Below are 18792 nucleotides of genomic sequence, written 5' to 3'. Positions count from 1 at the left end.
ATTCTTTGGTTTCCCCATATTCTAAGGGATAACCCAGGACTTTTGTCTTGCAGCATCAAGTCCCAGCAAAACCAAATTCTCTCCCATGATCCATCCTGCGAGGCCAGCTTTATTTCCCCAAAAAACATCCCTGGAAAGGTGATTCCAGCTTGAACTTTGCCTGAACAAAAGGGAGCTGTGTCCAAATCCTCAGATCCCGTGTGTCACCAGGATTTGCGTGTCCCTGATGCTCCCGAGGGTGGCACTGGGTCGGGATGAGGGTCAGGGATCGGGATCCTGGATTTCCTCCCCTGCTGGGGTTGGGAGTTTTTGGGGCCGTGCTGGGGGCGTCAAAGGTGAAATCTGGTGGGGAAGGGGGTGAGGATGGAGAGCTGAGCCCATCCCTTTGCTCCTGTTCTCCACACAAGCCCATCCATGGAGAAGCTGATCCCATCCCTTTGTCCCTGTCCTCCCTGAGCTCATCCCTGTGGGTCTCCACCAGAATTTCAGGCCCACGGAGCAGCTGATCCCACCCGTGACCTGTCCTGGCCACAGTGGGGTGGGAGTGCAGAGCTTCCCTCTCTGCCCTGGGACCCTGGCAGGGTCAGGAACCCCCTGGACAGAGCCCCCAGAGACACTGGCTGTGATCTCTGGCCATGGAAAAGAGTTTTCCATCTTACAGCATGAATTACAAGCTCTGAGTGTTTGATATCAGTAATAATTAAGTGTGGCACAGGTGCAAAAGTAAAATTTTAGGATCCAAAGGGGACAAGCTGGAGGAAATTGGGTGTGTCTTGTCCTTTTTCTCCTTCTTCATGCCCTCCATGTCTCACTGTGGTGTTGGCATTTTTCTGTTGGTTCAGGCTGGGGACACACTGTCCAACGTAGGTGACAGATATTGGCACGTTCTTGTAAATCCAGCCCAGGGAGTTTCTGGTATTTAATGTTTGTCACATCCCACTGAGGGCAGAGCCCCACACGCTGCCCTGCAGGACAGAGCTGGGCAGGGCAGCAGAACATGGTAGAGATAAACAGAATAAAAAACCTTGGAACCAGCACAGATTAATTATGATTTCTTCTTTGGCAGCGGGGCAGAAAAACAGAGACTTTTTACAATCTCAGAATCATCAATATCTCGGATTCTGACACAGGTGGATGCCCTGAACCCCCCCTTGTGCCCTGGATCCCCACAAAATCCAAAATCTGCATCCTGGGCATGGCTGAGCCCATCCCGGTGCCCCCGGCCTCCCCCCGGTGTTATTTTAACCCTTTTCCCGACAGCAAATCCCCCTAAATCCCCTCCAGCCCCTCGGCCCCGCCGGGATTATCCCGTTTGCCTCCATCAGCATTCCCGTGGCGCCGAGTCGGCAAAACCCCAAAAAACCCCAAAAAACCCCAAAAAACCCCAAAAAACCCCAAACCCCTCCGGACCCCCCGGGATGGGCAAAAAGGGGCAAAAGGGGCTGGGCTGGATCCAGTGGAATTCACAGGTGAGGAATTGCCTGGAATGGCCAAATTTGGGGCAAAACCCGGCAACTTTAGGAAAAAAAATTAATATCTATGTTGGTTTTTCTTGATTTTTTTAGTGTGATTTCCGGTTTTGCTTTTCTGGTGTTTTTGAGATTTGCTTTTTTGGTGTCTTTTTTTTTTTTTAAACTTTTAAACTTTTTTGTACATTCCTGTGCTTTATTTTTCTTTTTTTTTTTTTTTTTAATTTTCCCCATTTTCTTCAATTTTTGTGTACTTTTTGTGCATTTTTTTCATTTTGGAGACTTTTAAAAATCTTTTTGGTTGCTTTGCCCAACATTTTCACGATGCTTTTCTTTTGTTTGCAGGAACGACAAGGGGAATTGCATTTTCCATCCAGTTCTTAGGATTTTAGTGACTTTAAAGGAATTTTTAATATGAATTTGAGGGGAAAATTGGAGTTTTGAGTGGAGGTGGCAGAGCCGGCCACATGTAGGTGTGCACTCACTGGTGCACACATGTACAGCCATACAGCCCTTGCACACTCATGTGCACACAGACACTCCCATTGCACACTCAGGTGTGCAAACCCCTGCAACACGCACAGAGCCACAGAGATGTAAATGAAGCCACAGGAGCGGCCATCATCCACTTATTATCATTAATGATTAATTATTGTCATTAATAATTGCACACTCACGTGCACACGCACACACTGCAGCACACGCCAATCATGCTGTGCACACGCAGTGACACGCAAAAATATTGGCACACAGTTACACACAGAGGTGTGCACACACACACAGCTGCACTCACACTCACACACACAGAGCTGTGCACACTCACACACCTGCACTGACACACTCACACACACCTGCACTCACACTCATACACAGAGCTGTGCACACTCACGCACACCTGCACTGACACACTCACACACACCTGCACTCACACTCATACACAGAGCTGTGCACACTCACACACCTGCACTGACACACTCACACACACCTGCACTGTCATTTACACACACAGAGCTGTGCACACTCACGCACACCTGCACTGACACACTCACACACACCTGCACTCACACTCACACACCTGCACTGACACTCTCACAGTGACAGCCACCCCCCATACGTGCAGCTGCACGTGGGCCTGTGCTTGTACACTCACTCACACGTGTGTGCACGGTGACACGCACACAGACACACACGTGTGTGTGCACGGTGACACACACACACACACATAGACACAGACTCACACACACAGACACAGACACAATGACACACAGACAGACACACAGACAGGGACACTCATACACACACACTCACACAGACATGGACACACACATGGCCATTCTTACACTCTCACACAGAGACAGACACACAGACAGACACACGGACACTCACACACAGACACATGGACACTCACACACAGACAGACACACAGACACACAAGCAGACACACAGATGCACAGACAGACAGGGACAGACACACAGACACAGACACACACACACACAGACACTGTCACACTCCTGGCACTCACTGTCTCACACAGACAGACACACGGACACTCACACACAGACACATGGACACTCACACACAGACAGACACACAGACAGACACACAGACACACAGACACACAGACAGACACACAGATGCACAGACAGACAGGGACAGACACACAGACACAGACACACACACACACAGACACTGTCACACTCCTGGCACTCACTGTCTCACACAGACACACAGACAGACACACGGACACTGTCTCACACAGACAGACACACACAGGGACAGACGCACGGACATTCTTTCACTCTCTCACACAGACAGACACACAGCCACAGGCACAGAGACAGACGCAGAGACACATGGACACAGGGACAGACACACGGACACTCACTCTCCCACAGACAGACACAAAGACAGACAGACACGGACACAGACAGACACACAGACACATGGACACTCACTCTCTCTCACACACAGACACACGGACATGGACACACGGACACTCACTCTCACACACAGACACACAGACGGACACACAGACGGACACACGGACACACACACATGGACACACGGATGGACACACGGACACTTTCTCACAGACACATGGATGGACACACAGACACACAGATGGACACAGGGACACTCTGTCACAGACACTCAGACGAACACACAGACACACACGGATGGACACACGGACACAGGGACACACGGATGGACACACTCATACATATGGATGGACACACGGGCACACGGACAGACACACGGACGGACACATGGACGGACACATGGACACACGGACAGACACACGGACACACGGACGGACACACGGACGGACACACGGACAGACACACGGACGGACACACGGACGGACACACGGACACACGGCCGGACACACGGACACACGGCCAGACACACGGACACACGGCCGGACACACGGACACACGGACAGACACACGGACACACGGACACACGGCCGGACACACGGACACACGGCCGGACACACGGACACACGGACAGACACACGGACACACGGCCGGACACACGGACACACGGACACACGGACACACGGACAGACACACGGACACACGGACACACGGACACACGGACAGACACACGGACACACGGACAGACACACGGCCGGACACACGGACACACGGACAGACACACGGACAGACACACGGACAGACACACGGACACACGGACACACACACGGACAGACACACGGGCAGACACACGGACACACGGACACACGGACAGACACACGGACACACGGACACACGGACACACGGACAGACACACGGCCGGACACACGGACACACGGACAGACACACGGACAGACACACGGATGGACACACGGACACTCCCGGACCCCCTCCCCTCCCCCCCCGCCCACGTGCAGCCCCGCACGCGCCGCCGCCCCCCGCGCGCGCCCCCTCCCACGCCCCCCCCCCCTCCCCACCCGCGCGGGGAGGGGGGGCGCGCGCTCCCCCGAGGCCCCGCCCCCTGCCGCGAGCGCCGCCGAGGCCCCGCCCCCCCGGCCGGCGCCGGCCAATGGGCGCGCGGCGCCTCGCGCCGCCCCCGCCCGCGCTCTTAAGCGGCTCCAATGCCCGGGCGGCGGCCGCGCCTCCGCCCCGCTCCGCTCCGCGCCCCGCGCCGCGCTCCGGGCCCGCCGCCCTCACGGCCCCGCCATGGACACCGGCAGCAAGGTGAGCCCGCGCCCCGCCGCCCTGCCGCCCTGCCGCCCTGCCCCGCGCCGCCCCGCCGTTCTGCACCCGCAGCCCTCCCCGGAGAGCGCCCGCCGCCCGCCCGCGGGCTGCCCGTTCCCCCTGCTGCCCGACCCGATCATGTCCCTTTTAACCCCGTTCTGGGAGCCGGGGTTTGGCCCCAGAGCCCGGCAAAGGCTGAGGGGGCTTTAGGGGGACCCCCCCCGGTCCCCGCGGCTCGGCCGGGCTCGTCCCGCCCGGAGCTTCTGACCCAATTCCTGCCGATTTATCCCAAACTCGGGAGCATTCAATGCTCCGAGCGCTGCCGGGATCCCGCAGCACCCTCCCCATCCCAAATTAATTCATTTGCATTTAATTTAGGGGGTAAAATAAAAGCCCTGAACGATCCCGCTGGTTAATTCTATCAGGTCACTGACATCGACCCCCATTTGCTTCGTCCCAGCCACCAAAATATTCCCGTCCCAATCTAGGAATGGTTGGGATAAATCCAACTGCTTTTGGGATTTTTTTTGGGGGGGGGGATGAAGGAATGTGTTAGGAAATTGGCTGCGTGGCGGCACGAAGTGTAATTAACCCAAAAAACCGTGATTTTTATCCTAATTAAAGATGCCACGATCCCTCTTGGTATTTTCCCCCCCTGGAAAACTCTCCCTTGTCCTCCCGCACGAAATACAGATTTTTCTTTAAATTGAAGGGTCTGTATCTATATGCCCTGTGCATTCTGCTCCGGTTTCCCGGGATGAGGGGTGGGATTGGGAACGTGCCGGCCGGCAGCGCGGCGATGGGGGCAGGAATTAAAAGGCAAATTTGCTCTCATACCCAAGAAATGCGACGCATTAACTCCCGGCTTCCCGAGCCGGAATCGCCTTCCCGCTGCTTCCCCAGCTCTGCGACCCCCTCCCCGCCTTGGATGGATTTGGGTTAGAAATGATTAATTTTTTTGGTCGAGGTAATTAATTGCAGGGATGATTTGCCGAGCGCTGATGGGTGACGCTTCCACCCAGAGTGTGTTTTGCATGGAGAAACAAAATAAATGTATTTTTCATGGAACCAGCTGGCGGTCGGGAGGTGGGGGACAAACTCCCCTCCCCAGCCCCCTTTGGATTTAATAATTAATATTATTAACGCAGGACGTGTGGCTGTGCGTGGCACATTCCGTGTGTTTTTTTCCAGCTCGTTCCATGCAAAAACGTCTCCCGTGCTTGGTCGCGGTTGCACAACTCGCCGGGATTGTGTCGCCGTCCCCGGGTGACCTTTAAGTAGGGAAGCAAAATAAATAAAAAAACCAAATTCCGCCGCTCCGATGCTCCTTGCCCTCCCCTCGCCCGTTCTCTCCCCCAGCCCAGATCCCACGGTGCTGGTGTGACCCCCAAACGCTCTGCCTTTAAATCCCCTCCTGAGGCTTTGGGGTGGATTTTTCCTGGTTTTTGGTGGCGGTGGGAGCTTTTCCCGGGTGGGGAGGGGGCTGCAGCTGTGTTATCCATGTGCCCTTGCTCCCGGGAATGTGCAAATGGGGAGCAAGGGGCTGCCCACAGCCCCTCTTCCATCCCCGGCTCTTTAAATCCTCGTTTAAACCCTCGTGGGTCTTTTTAGTGGTGTCTTTGTCGTGTGGATTTTCCCATAAATTCCCTCCTGAGACCCCCTTTTTAACTGTCATTTGGATTTTTAATTTTTCTTGCTCCACGGGACAGACAGCATCCCAAAATTCTCCATGCTAGAGTGAAAAAAAACCCGGGATGTCCTCCTGGGACCTCTGGTTTTTTTCATGTTATTGCTAATTTGCTTTTAGAGAAATAATGAATTCACTGGATCCATGAAACAATCAGCATCCCAAAATTGCCCAAATCCTCCTGCACTGGAGTAAAAGAAGTTGAAATTCCCTTCTGGGACACTTTAAAAAATATTATTTAGAAGGAATTATGATTTCCTTGTTTTTCCTGAGGCAGCACCATCTCAAAATCCTCCGTGCTGGAGTGAAAAAGTTGGAATTCCCTGCTGGGGCACTCTTTCAATATCTTTATATTAATATTTGAATATTACTGTTTTGCTTTTAAAGGGATTATTCATTCCCTTGATCCATGGAGTGGGCTGTATCCCAAAGTCCTTCCAGGCTGGAGGATAAAAAAGCACCAAAAGGGTTAAATACAAAGTTGTAAAGCCGAAGGCAGCAGGTTTGGGGGGGCCCTGTCCCCCTCTGGATCCTCCTCGGAGTGTCCTGGCTTCCGTGTTGGAGCTGGGGAGGAAGCAGGAAGCAGCTAAAAAGAAAACAAATAGTGTAAATTTATTAAAAGCTTGTCTTTCCTATAACATAGAGGAATTATTAGGGATAAAACCAGGAGTTTGGGGTCTAGCCAAGCTTCAATAAGTTTGTTTTATGGAAATAAGAAAGAATTTGTCCCAAAATTCCCGATAAAGATGCTTTATCCTGCAAGGGGTTAAAAAAAATCTCCCCACAGCCCCACGTGGGATTTGGCAGGAGCTGCCTGGGCAAAGCTGTCCTTAAAAATCGACTTTTCCCTTTATTTAATTATTTCCCCCCCCCAGAGTTGCCTTTAATGGCGAAGTTCAAGCCGAAAGGCTCCCGGATCGGAGCCGGGCAGCGTGTTTGGGCTGGGAAGGAAGCAGAGGAGCTGACTCACCCTGACCCTCCTCGGGTCGAGCCTCCCAAAAACCAATCTTCCTGCCATTTTACCCATCTCATACCTCCAAACTGCTGGAATTTAATGAAAACACAAGAGGTTTTTCTGCTGGAATTTAATAATTTTTTTTTTTTTAGTAGCTGTGAAAAGTGAAAAGTTCCTTTCTTCCAAATGTTAACGCTGAAGAATGAGTTTTGAGACGTTGTTTTAAAAATTTTTTTTTTTTTTTTTGGTAGTGGCTGGTGTGGGTACATCAAGCTGTTGTTACTTCTCACCTTCCTGGAGCAAAGTTCATCTGGCTGCTGCATCCCCATCCCTGGAGGCATGACTCACCTGAGCTTGCCCTACCTAGGGGAGCGCCTGGCAGCTCCTGGGGTGCCCTTTAGCCAGGAAAAGGCAAAATTAGGGCACAAACGCATCAGGGTGATCACCCAAAAACAAAGGAAATTCATCCCCAAACCTTCTAATGCCCTCCAAACCCACTTAAATCCCTCAAATCTCTCATTTGTAATAAGGTTTCCCCAAGCAACAGGTGTTTTTAGCATTTCCATCCTAGGTTTTTGGGGGATGGATAAGGTCCCAGTTAGAATTGTGGGATTTTTGGGGCTTTTTCTGTGTTTTCTTGTTTTGGGACACCATCAACTTCCCAGCTTGTTTGTGCCCTCCCAAACACCGAGGAGGTGTTTTCTCCTCGAAGCACCGACCAAATCCAAGTGCCAAAACCTCCCTGATTAGTTGTGTTGGGGCCAAGCCTAATTAATGAGCTTCATTAACGGGCCTGGCTTCGTTCCCTCTGCTTTTCCCCTGGGAACTTTCACGCGGAGGGAGGCGGTGGCCGGAGTGGCAAGGTCAGGGAGCAGCACTAAATCCATTCTTTATTAAAAGAGGTGAATGGTTCTTAAATATAAAAATTATCCTTCTTGTGGGGGGAGTTGGAGTCACCTCCCCTCATTTAGGCAGAATATGAGATATCGATCCCTTGGGAATATTAATCCAAGACACCCTGGGAGCATCCTTGGGGTGACATGTTGGTACTTAGGGGAAAACCCCTCCCACCCCCCTCAAATGAAGGGTTTTATAAATTTCACGTGGCTCATCCCAAAGCTGATTAAGTGGGAATGTCGGATCCTGGTTCTAGTGCCGGGAAAATCTCCTGCCTGGGATAATTGGGCCGCTAACGAAGGTGGCCCAAGCGCTGGCCTGCCCTGACCCTGCTCCCAAACAAGGCTCTGATTGTTGCTCTGGCTCAGGCGGGAGGAAGAAGAGGCCTGGGAAGGCTTTGCCAACTACTCAGGGTTTTGCTCAGCGACTCTTAATTAGACTCTGATGGCTCCCTGGAGCATCCTCGCTGCTGGCCCGGAGCCTGGTGGTCACACAGAGCCTCCGAGGGGACCCTTGGAGCCCTGATAATGCCTCTGACCCACTCCCGGAATTCCTGGAATCCCCCAAACCATGGGATTTTCCAACCCCCAAAATGACATTTTTGTCACTATTTTCCCCCCCCCTTTGCGCCAACACCAGCGTGTTTTCTCTTTTTATTCTGAATATTTGTACTCGCCGCCTTCCCGGTGTCCCGTGCAGCAGCCTGGTCTCACTCTGGTGGGAGAGGCAGGGCTGTGGGGAATCCCAGATTTAACCCCTTTTCACCCCTTTTCCCTGTTTTCTGGCAGATGACGGCTCGCCTGATGCTGGCTGTGGGAGGAGCAGTGCTGGGCTCCCTCCAGTTCGGATACAACACCGGTGTCATCAACGCCCCGCAGAAGGTGAGCGCTCCCAGAACCCTCCAGAGGGAAATTCCATCCCCTCTGTCACAAAATTCCACCCCCCTCAGCCCGTGTCCCAAAACAAAGCAGCCTCTGCTGCCAGCCTGGCTAAAATAGTACATCCCGCTAGGCAGCTTAGGGCTGTAATGGGATTTGAGAGGGAGTTATTTAGCTCCAGCCTTCCCAGGAGAATTTGTTTCCTCCTTGCTTGGCGCTTTTGTTGGGAAAAATCCCAGCAGTTGCCTGCAGGATGCTCTCTGGGTGTGGCCGGTGGAACTTTTCACCTCGGCTCTTAGTGAAGGTCTGGGAATTAATTAAAGGTTTGAGTCACCCCGAGTGGCTGCTCTGACCAAGAGCTCTGGGTTTTGCATCCCAGCACGATGTCTTGGGAGGAGAGAGAGTTGGCTGGGAAGTGCTGTAAGTGGGATGGAGTGCAGGAGGTGTTGGCTCCTCCTCTCATGTACTGCCAGGACCCTCCTGCTGCTGCAAAACATGACTTTTCCCAGATTTGGTGGCTGCTTGAGGTGTTAAACGCTTGGAAAATAAGCTCAGAATTCCAGTTCTGAGATGGTGCTTGCTGTGCTGGGATAAGGTGTGGAGGGACAGCTTGGGCTCTGTGGGAGCAAAGCTGTCCCCGAGTGTCATCACCCCAAAGAATGCAACCCACTGGGGCAGCATCCAGCTGCCAGAGTTTAATCCCATCCCAGTGAGTGCTTCTGGAATGTCACCACAAGCATTGAGAAAACTCCTCGTGGGATAGAAAACCCTGTGGAAAAACTCCCCAGGCCCCCTCGGTATGGGAAGAGGAAAAAGCCAGGGATTTGTTCACGGTGTTGCATTGCATAGTATTAAATCCTATGTTCAGTTCCTGGCTGCAGCTTTCCCCCAGAGCCTGCAGGGTGCTGCTGAAGCCTTCCTGCAATATCCCAGTGTCTCGTTGCCTTCACAATCACTGGTCTGACACGGGGGATGTCCCTGAGCACGCTGCCTGGGAGATGGGCCATGGAGCAGCACTGGAGCTGCTGGAGTTGGGAAATCCCTGGGATTGCACTGAGGAACTGCTGCCCAGCATCTGCCCTGGCTTCCCTGAGCTCTGGCAGCGTGGCAAGAGGGGATGCTGTGCTCGCCACCTTGGTCAGAGCCACGTCCCAGGAGGAGCTTTGGTTCCCTGCACTGAAGGATTTCTCTCCATCTCTCCCAGCTGGCTGCTCTGGGTGATGTGGATGGTCAGGAATCAGCTCTGTGCTTCCCGTGGGACCCTGCAGCCCCCAGCAAATCCAGACACTCATCATGGGTGTTGCCACGGTTTTCCTCTTGATTTTGGGGATGAATCCCTTGGGCTCAGGCCAGGAGGAGTCACATGGTGCTGGATAAGTCACCAGTGTTGAGGGGAAGGATTTGGGATCCTCTGTGGGAGCATGAGGAGGGGTGGGATGAGGGTTTTCCTGGGCAGCAGGATGTGCTGGACACAGGGGCTCACCCAGTTTTAAGGATGGGGACACATAAAACGTGGCATTGGGATAAGGACACATTACTGTGCAAGATGGAATGCTTTGCACTTGGAATGGGGTGCATTGGGATAAACTGGGGCACAGCTGGGATGCATGGAGGTGCAGGACTGGGACAGGAATGCCTCAGGATGCATTGAGGCACAGGATGGGGATGCAGTGGGATAAACTGGAGTGAAGGGTTGGGATGAGAATGCACAGGGATGCAGAGTTGGGATGGGGATGCATTGGGCACAGGTTTGGGATGCACTGGTATTGAGATTCGTGGGGATGCATCACAACATTCAGCTGAAAAGGAGGGGAAAACAATTTTTTTTTCCTTCACCTTTTTTGCTTTAAACCCATTTTTTACCTCTTTCTCTCCCAAAAAACCATTGGGTTCTTCAAAGCATCTTCCCTTTTTTCAGGAGGAAGGGCCAGGAGGGGCTGTTATTTCCAGATACCCCCTGGGCCTACTGAGAGCCTGAGCCAGCCCAGACTTCTCCAATTATCCAATCAATTATTTATTTTGGGAATACTGGTAAAAGAGGGAAAAGCATCCAATCCCCTGGGTGAAACAGAAGTGAACAAAATCACTTAAATATAGAAATTCTAATGGTTTACATGCTTTGGAAAAGGAACAACTTGGCAAAATAATGAATTTGGATTTGTACCCAGCCCAGTGTATATTTCTTGCAGTGTCTCTGCTAGGGCTCCTGTTTGGGCTTGGATTGATGGGAAAATGGAAAGTAAAGCACAATGGTGTAAACAGTGAATTGGGAGTGAAGCCATTCAGAGCAGCAAAATCTTGAAGCCACCTGAGCTCCAGCAAAGCAGGGAATCTCTGGAATTTCTGCTCATTCCAGCTGGGCTTGGTGGGGTGTTATGGAGCCCTTTGCTGTGGTGGTTTGGGGATGGGTGACCCATAAATGATGGTATTATAAAGGATTTGGGTTGGAAGGAACCTCTAGAGGGTTGTTTAGGCCACTTTCCCAGCCATGGGCAGGGACAGAAACTTGGTGAAGCTACCAGTGATGGGCTAGCTTTAAAAATACATCAAAAATATACAAAAAGTATATATTTTGTGTAGAAAAAGATGCAAAATTGATATAAAACCACCTAAAATTCACAAACCAGGCAGTTCTTGGTGTTTCAACCCAAGGCCTGTGCTGGGTGTTGGCATCGAGGTCCTGCAGAACCACGGCAGAGATCTTGTGTTACGGAAGTCTTGGGGGGAAAAACCTGGAAATAGAACCCCACGAGTACCCAAGGGGATGGGAGCTGCCCTGTGTTCCTCCCCTCCCTCTGCAGGGCCGGTGCATCTCTGGCTCCTGCCCTGCCCTGCGGAGCAGCGTGACCTCCCCGTGCCTGCCCGGCGAGTTTGGCGTCCGTCTCTCTCCGGGCAGGGCGAGCCCAGAACCCGTCCGGCCGCATTTCCCCCGCGTATCCCAGCAGGTTCCCTCCCTTGGGCAGGAGCCCAGCCTTGGCCGGCGGCTCCGGTGACGCATTGTCTTGTGAGCCGCGGTGGCCGCGGGGACTCGTCCCTCCGGTGGCCCGGCCGGAGCGGGGGCTGGGCCTGACGCCCGCTCTGGGTTCTGTCCTGGTTTTCCAGGTGATCGAGGACTTCTACAACCGCACGTGGCTGTACCGATACGAGGAGCCCATCAGCCCCGCCACCCTCACCACGCTCTGGTCGCTCTCCGTTGCCATCTTCTCTGTCGGGGGCATGATCGGCTCCTTCTCCGTGGGGCTCTTTGTCAACCGCTTTGGGAGGTGAGCTCCGAGCTGGTGGGTGCCGTGGTGGGGAGGTTCTGCTGCCTCACCCCGCCCTGGCGTTCCACACTGCTCAGGGCTGATGTTTGGGTTCTCCTGGCGTTCCTCACCTCTCCTCCGTCCCTCTCCAGACGCAACTCCATGCTGATGTCCAACATCCTTGCCTTCGTGTCAGCTGTGCTCATGGGCTTCTCCAAGATGGCTTTCTCCTTTGAGATGCTCATCCTCGGCCGCTTCATCATCGGCCTCTACTCTGGCCTCACCACGGGTTTCGTGCCCATGTACGTGGGTGAGGTGTCCCCTACTGCCCTGCGGGGGGCCTTGGGGACCTTCCACCAGCTTGGCATCGTCCTGGGCATCCTCATCGCACAGGTGAGCACTGGAGAATGTTTTGGAGGGGTTCCCCCTTCTTTTGATCCTGACGCTCCTCAGGACCTGCAAGGATGAGGTGCTGTGGATCTGAAAACCTTTCAGGTGGAGCTGGGAGCTCAGCAGGAGCAGGATGCTGTGGAATCTGAAGGTTTGGGATGGGTAACATCAGGATACTAACATCTCTTGGCCACCTGGAAGCAGCACAGGAGTCCTTCCAATGGCTGTTCCAGCTTGGAGCACACCATGAGTTGCAGAGTTGTGTCCAACCAGGACTTTTCCAGCTGGGATGGGTGGCTCAATCCCTCTACTCCTCCTCAGGTGTTTGGTTTGGACTTGATCATGGGAAACGACTCTCTCTGGCCGCTGCTGCTGGGCTTCATCTTCGTTCCTGCCCTGCTGCAGTGCATCATCCTGCCCTTCGCCCCCGAGAGCCCCCGGTTCCTGCTCATCAACCGCAACGAGGAGAACAAAGCCAAGAGTGGTGAGTGGCCCCTCTGCAGGGCCCATCCTGGTGCTCCAGAGGGTCCTGGACATCTCCTGACCCCACCTCTCCCTCTCAGTCCTCAAGAAGCTGCGAGGCACGACGGATGTGAGCAGTGACCTGCAGGAGATGAAGGAGGAGAGCCGGCAGATGATGAGGGAGAAGAAGGTCACCATCATGGAGCTGTTCCGCTCGCCCATGTACCGCCAGCCCATCCTCATCGCCATCGTCCTGCAGCTCTCCCAGCAGCTCTCGGGGATCAACGCGGTCAGTCTGGGTGGGCTCTGGATGCCAGGGGTCAGCTTGGTTCACCTACAGCTCCAGGACCTGACTTGTGGCACCTCCCTGCCCTTTGTAGGTCTTCTACTACTCCACCAGCATCTTTGAGAAGTCGGGGGTGGAGCAGCCTGTCTATGCCACCATTGGCTCTGGTGTGGTGAACACTGCCTTCACGGTGGTCTCGGTGAGTTCTGGCCCCCCTGGGTGGGAGGAAAGGGGAGGTGGGAGAAGGGGCCTTTCCTGCAGGCTGGGGAGGTGCTGATGGATCATGTCCATCCCACAGCTCTTCGTGGTGGAGAGAGCCGGACGCAGGACCCTGCACCTCATTGGGCTGGCAGGGATGGCTGGATGTGCCATTCTTATGACCATCGCCCTCACGCTGCTGGTGAGTGCTGGAGAGGCTGGGAGGAGGAGGAGGAGGAGGTTGAGGGATGGTTGGGGAGGAGGAAGGGCTTATTCCTCCTTGAAGTGATGGCTGAGCCCTCAGTCTCTATTGTCACATCTCTCCTGAGCTCCTAGAATTCCAGCTTCCAGCTCATGGCTCCTGTGCCAGCACCAGCTGAGGTGTCCAGGTGCCTTGTCCCCTTCATGGCACCAACCTTCTCCCTCTCCCTTGGCCTAGGACCAAATGCCCTGGATGTCCTACCTCAGCATTGTGGCCATCTTTGGGTTTGTGGCCTTCTTTGAGATCGGCCCGGGCCCCATCCCGTGGTTCATCGTGGCGGAGCTGTTCAGCCAAGGCCCCCGTCCCGCTGCTTTCGCCGTGGCTGGGCTCTCCAACTGGACTTCCAACTTCATTGTGGGAATGGGCTTCCAGTACATTGCGGTAATAATGGCTGGGGATGGGGGTGGGACTGGGGACACGGGGATCTGGGAGTCCCGCAGGATCCCAGCAGCCCAGGGGAATCTCAGTCCCAGCCTGTCAGACTGTGCTGGCTCAGGGTGGATCCAGATCCCAGTTCTGGATCAGGGATGGAAGCGGTGTCCAGCTAGATCCTGATGCTGGATCCCCGTGCCAGACTCCAGTGCAGGATCCCATTGCTGGATCCTCCTGCCAAATCCAAATCCCGGGTCTGGTTGCTGGTTCCTGGTGCTGGATCTCATTACCGGATCTCAGTGTGGAGCCCTGGTGTCAGATCTTGGTGCCAAATCCCGCTGCTGGATCCAGTGTTGAATTCCAGGGCCACATTCTTGAGCCCTAAAACCTAAGCTGAGGTGGTTTGGTTGGGTTAAGATCCCTTGGGAAGAAGGATCTGGGGCTGGAGGAGGATCTTGACTCAGTGTTTCTTACAGAACTTGAGATGTTCCTTGAAAGGAGGACCTGGGTTTTGGATGGCCATGGCGGGGTGGTACCAGCTGGTCCTTCAACCATGGCCCATCACTCTGTGTCCAGAGATGGGAACAGAGCTGGGGAAGGCTCTGGAACACCAGGAGCTGCTGGGGAGGCTCAGCCTGGAGAAAAGGAGGCTCAGGGGGGACCTTCTGGCTCTGCACAACTCCTGACAGGAGGGGACAGCTGTGGGCGTGGGTTGTGCTCTGCTCCCAGGAAACAGGGACAGGAGGAGAGAACCCAGCCCCAAGCTGTGCCAGGGGAAGTTAAGATTGAATATTGAGAAAATTTCTTCATGGAAAGGGTGGTCAGGGAGGCAATGAAATCACCATCCCTGGAAGTGCTCAAAAACATGTGGATGTGGTACCTGGGGCGTGGGTTAGGGGTGGACCTGGCAGTGCCGGGTTGGTAGCTGGACTCAGTCTTGGAGGGTTTTTCCAACCTCAACACCTCCACGATTCCGTGACCTCCATCCACGTGCTCACCTCCCCTTTTCCCTTCGATCCCAGCAACTCTGCGGCTCCTACGTCTTCATCATCTTCACGGTGCTGCTCGTGCTCTTCTTCATCTTCACCTACTTCAAGGTGCCGGAGACCAAAGGCCGGACCTTTGACGAGATTGCCTCGGGCTTCCGGCAGAGCGGGGGCGGCCAGAGCGACAAGACCCCGGACGAGTTCCACAGCCTGGGCGCTGACTCGCAGGTGTAACCTGGACCCCGGCGCCGCCGCCCCCCGCTCGGGGGCACTTTCCAAACACTTTGTACAGACCCCAAGCAGGAGGGGAGTGGGGGGGGGTCTGGCTCCAACACCCCTTCTCCAGCCTCCCCCAGTGCTTTACTGGGGACAGACTGACCTATTTTATTATTATTATTATTTTTTTTTTTCTGCTAGGAACGAGTTTTATTTTATTTAATTTTTTTAGTTGGTTTCGCGTCCAAGATTTCAAAGCCGATAGGCGTTTTAAAACCCAGCCATGCAGCCCCCACCAGCAGGAGGGCAATTCCCTGTTTTTTATCGACGACGCGATAGCTATTTAACGGAAAAATCACGTAGAGGAAGTTTTTAAAAAAGCTGGAAACTTATTTTTTAACATTCTAATCATAGAGGAAAAAAAAAAAATCGCATAAATTGACTAATATTTTTTTTAAAAAAACAACAAAACCTACCAAGGAAATGAGTCATTTTTTTAAAGTCTCCTTGATTTCAAGCCCTGCGGTGGGCTCGCGGACGGGGACCTCCCGCCCGGGGCAGCGCGGAGGACGGAGCCGTCCGGATGGATCGGTTGGAAAGGTCAATCCATTGTCACGGGCTCCTCTCCTTTTGCCTGAATTCCAGCTGGGAGGGGGAAAAACGGGAGAGGGGGGGATGTGATCTTGTTGAATTTTGGGATTAATCTCGGCAATATTTGCCCGACAGTGAAGCGCCAGCGGCAGCCGCACACGACAACATCCCCCTCCATCACCACCCCCATCCCAGGACTCACCAAAATCCAGCACCGCATGGATACAGCTGTTTCCTGCTCTGTGTATAGACTGGAAGATATTTATATTATATATATTTTTGTTCAATGGTTGTTAATAGTAGACATTTAAGTTATAGCGTTTCTGATTTGACAAGCCAAGTACTGTAAATATTCTTGGAGTATATTCACACTGTATAATGCATACAAAAGGTACAGAAAAAGGTTATAGTTTCTATAGCAACTAAGAAAAAAAAAAAGCTTGTACATGGTTAGGATGACTTTTGTATAGTTCTGCACTGTAGTTGTATCTATTGCACTGAACTTCAGGCTGTAGTATATTAAAAAAAAATACACATGAAAAATACTGTCCTTTTCAAACAAAACTGAAAACACACACAAAAAAGCATTTCTCTGAGTGCAGCTGGTGTGGGAGCTCCTGGCACATTCCCAAAGCCACAGGGAGGGTTGTTTTTTTGTGTCATTTTCTTGTTTGTTTTTTTTTTTTTAATAGTATCTTTTTTAAAATGTATTTGTTTGGTTTGGAAGTGATGACACTTGACCACACATGAAAGAAAATAAAGGGGCGGGGGGGGGGGGAATAAAATAAATATCTTTAAAAATGCCCATTCTCAGCTGGTTGTGGCACAGCCTCACCAAGCTGTGGGGGGGGTATGTGTGTGGTTTTTAAGCAAATCCCTGCAGTGAAGTGCCAAGGGGAAGGTGTGTGGTGTGAACAATAAAGGAGAATGTGAGCAGCCACCCAGCCCCAGTGTCCTGTGCCTTTATTTCTCAGAGCCAAACTTTCCCTGCCCTGCCAGGGCTGGGGGGGTGTCTGGGAGTGCGTGTCCCTGCAAAGCTTTTCCACCACGGGAACGACTCACCTGGTTGCAAAATACCTGCTCTGGGTGTACAACCAGATTTTAATTGCCTGCAGCAGCCTGGGCTGGGATCGTGGGGGGACCTGGCTGGAGCTGTCGTGCCCTGTGGATCCCAAACCTGCTCCTCTTGCCCAGGACAGAGCCTTGGTGCTGCCACGAGCACCTGAGCAAGGGAAGGGAGGGAGGAGGTTGCTGCTGCTCCATGGATTTGGTTTTTTTTCCCCTCCAGCTGAGAAGGTGCCGAGAGTTGCAAGCCTGAACACTTTCAGGCAAAGAAATGCTGATCTTGGTCACTTCAGGCTTTTTTCTATCTATTGAAGCAACTTTTTGCCCTGCAGGGCATGGCTGTTGTAGGAATCGCTCCTGTAGTGTCTTTAAGAGCTTCCCCAGAATGTTCTTTCTACGCCCAGGGCTCCTCTCCTCACTCTGCTGTTTCGTTCCTGGCTCCAGGAGATGCTCAGCCCTGCACTACCTTCATTTCCAGGCTGGGCTTGTTTTGTTGAACATTCAGAGCAGCCACACGGCCCTGCAGGCTCAGCCTGGGAGCACTGGAAGGATTACAGCCATGACCAAGCTCCAAATCCCTGGTGACCCAAATCCTTGTGCCCTGGGGCACTGTGCCAGCAGGAACAGCTCCCCAACATCCCCCACCCCACGGCGGTGATCATTCCAGCCCCTTCAGCATCCCCTGCCCCTCGGCGGTGATCGTTCCAGCCCCTCCCAGCATCACCCACCCCATGGAGGTGGTTATTCCACACCTGATGAGGTGGAGAGTCCAGCAGCATCTCCCACGAGAGTGCTGCGAGGTCTCCCAGCCCTTCCCCAGGCCTGAGCTGTGCACCCTGAGCAGCCTTATCCCACCCTCTGCAATGGAACGTGGCTGAACCTGCGGTTTTCCCTTCCCCAGCAGCAGCAATCCCTGCTAATTGCTCAGGCCCCAGCTTGACGAAGCGTTCACAAAGCGCACTTGACTCCAGCCCAACTCGGCGAGGCAATTAAACACCCTCATAAATCCTCCTGCAGTAAAGGAGCCTTAATCGGGGCTCAGGGCTCAGCGCGGCCAGGCCGAGTCCCTTCTCCCCTTTCCCAGCCTGAGGGATCACCATGATTCCCACATTCCCCACACTCCCCACGGCCTCTGGAGCCTTCTGGCGTCTGGCCCTGCCCTGGTGTCCCTGTCCCTTCCCCCAGCTGGGTCACTCCATCCCGAGGGGTCTCGCTGCTCCCCAGGCCAGGAGCCGGCTGGGAATGGGCCCCGGGGTGGCATCTCCTCCTGAAGCTGGGGCAGGTCCAAGGGCATGTCAGATCTCTGCCAGGAGGAAGCTGCATCTCCTTTAGCTTAGAATCCCAACTTGGAGTCTTTTCATCCTTTCTTTCAAGCTTGCTTAGAGTCCCTCATGCCTCCCATGGTCCTTCTTTGGTAGAAGTTCTTCCCATGAAACTTCTGCCCGTGGAATTGGAACAAATGAGTCTCTCAGTGCCCAGAGCTATGAGTTGTGCAGAAAGAGAAAAATCTGAGCACCTGCCATAGTGGAAGGTGTCCCTGTCCATGGCAAGAGGTGAAGTGGGATGAGCTCTAAACCAAGCTGGTTTTCCAAACCAGGCTGGGATTTTCTGGAAATTGCTTTGGAGATGGAGGGG

The 18792-nt window shown here is 53.3% G+C and overlaps 1 protein-coding gene across 2 annotated transcripts; it reads left to right on the top strand.

Annotated features, from left to right (window-relative positions):
- The first annotated feature begins 4550 nt into the window (after positions 1-4550).
- Positions 4551-17036, top strand: SLC2A1 (solute carrier family 2 member 1). 2 transcript variants are annotated; one of them, XM_085558999.1, is made up of 11 exons: positions 4551-4670; positions 8998-9090; positions 12190-12350; positions 12482-12722; positions 13041-13203; positions 13283-13470; positions 13562-13666; positions 13766-13867; positions 14105-14308; positions 15322-15513; positions 16228-17036. In XM_085558999.1, the coding sequence occupies exons 1-11, from the start codon at positions 4653-4655 to the stop codon at positions 16228-16230; spliced, it is 1470 nt and encodes a 489-aa protein (XP_085415125.1). In that variant the 5' UTR covers positions 4551-4652; the 3' UTR covers positions 16231-17036. The 2 variants fall into 2 exon arrangements, with proteins under 2 accessions (XP_085415125.1, XP_021393522.1); XM_021537847.3 differs by lacking the exon at positions 16228-17036 and having other exon boundaries at positions 15322-15803.
- Positions 17037-18792: the final 1756 nt, after the last annotated feature.

Source organism: Lonchura striata, chromosome 21, assembly GCF_050655825.1.
Source record: "Lonchura striata isolate lonStrDom1 chromosome 21, ASM5065582v1, whole genome shotgun sequence".
NCBI lineage: Eukaryota > Metazoa > Chordata > Aves > Passeriformes > Estrildidae > Lonchura > Lonchura striata.
Note: the sequence above shows the minus strand (reverse complement) of the source record. Positions and strands in the feature narration are given on the sequence as shown.

Excerpts from the sequence above, each read along its gene's own strand:
- SLC2A1 (XM_021537847.3), top strand. Across the intron at positions 9,091-12,189 it reads TCATCAACGCCCCGCAGAAG|GTGATCGAGGACTTCTACAA; the intron begins GTGAGCGCTCCC and ends CTGGTTTTCCAG. Across the intron at positions 13,471-13,561 it reads AGCTCTCGGGGATCAACGCG|GTCTTCTACTACTCCACCAG; the intron begins GTCAGTCTGGGT and ends TGCCCTTTGTAG.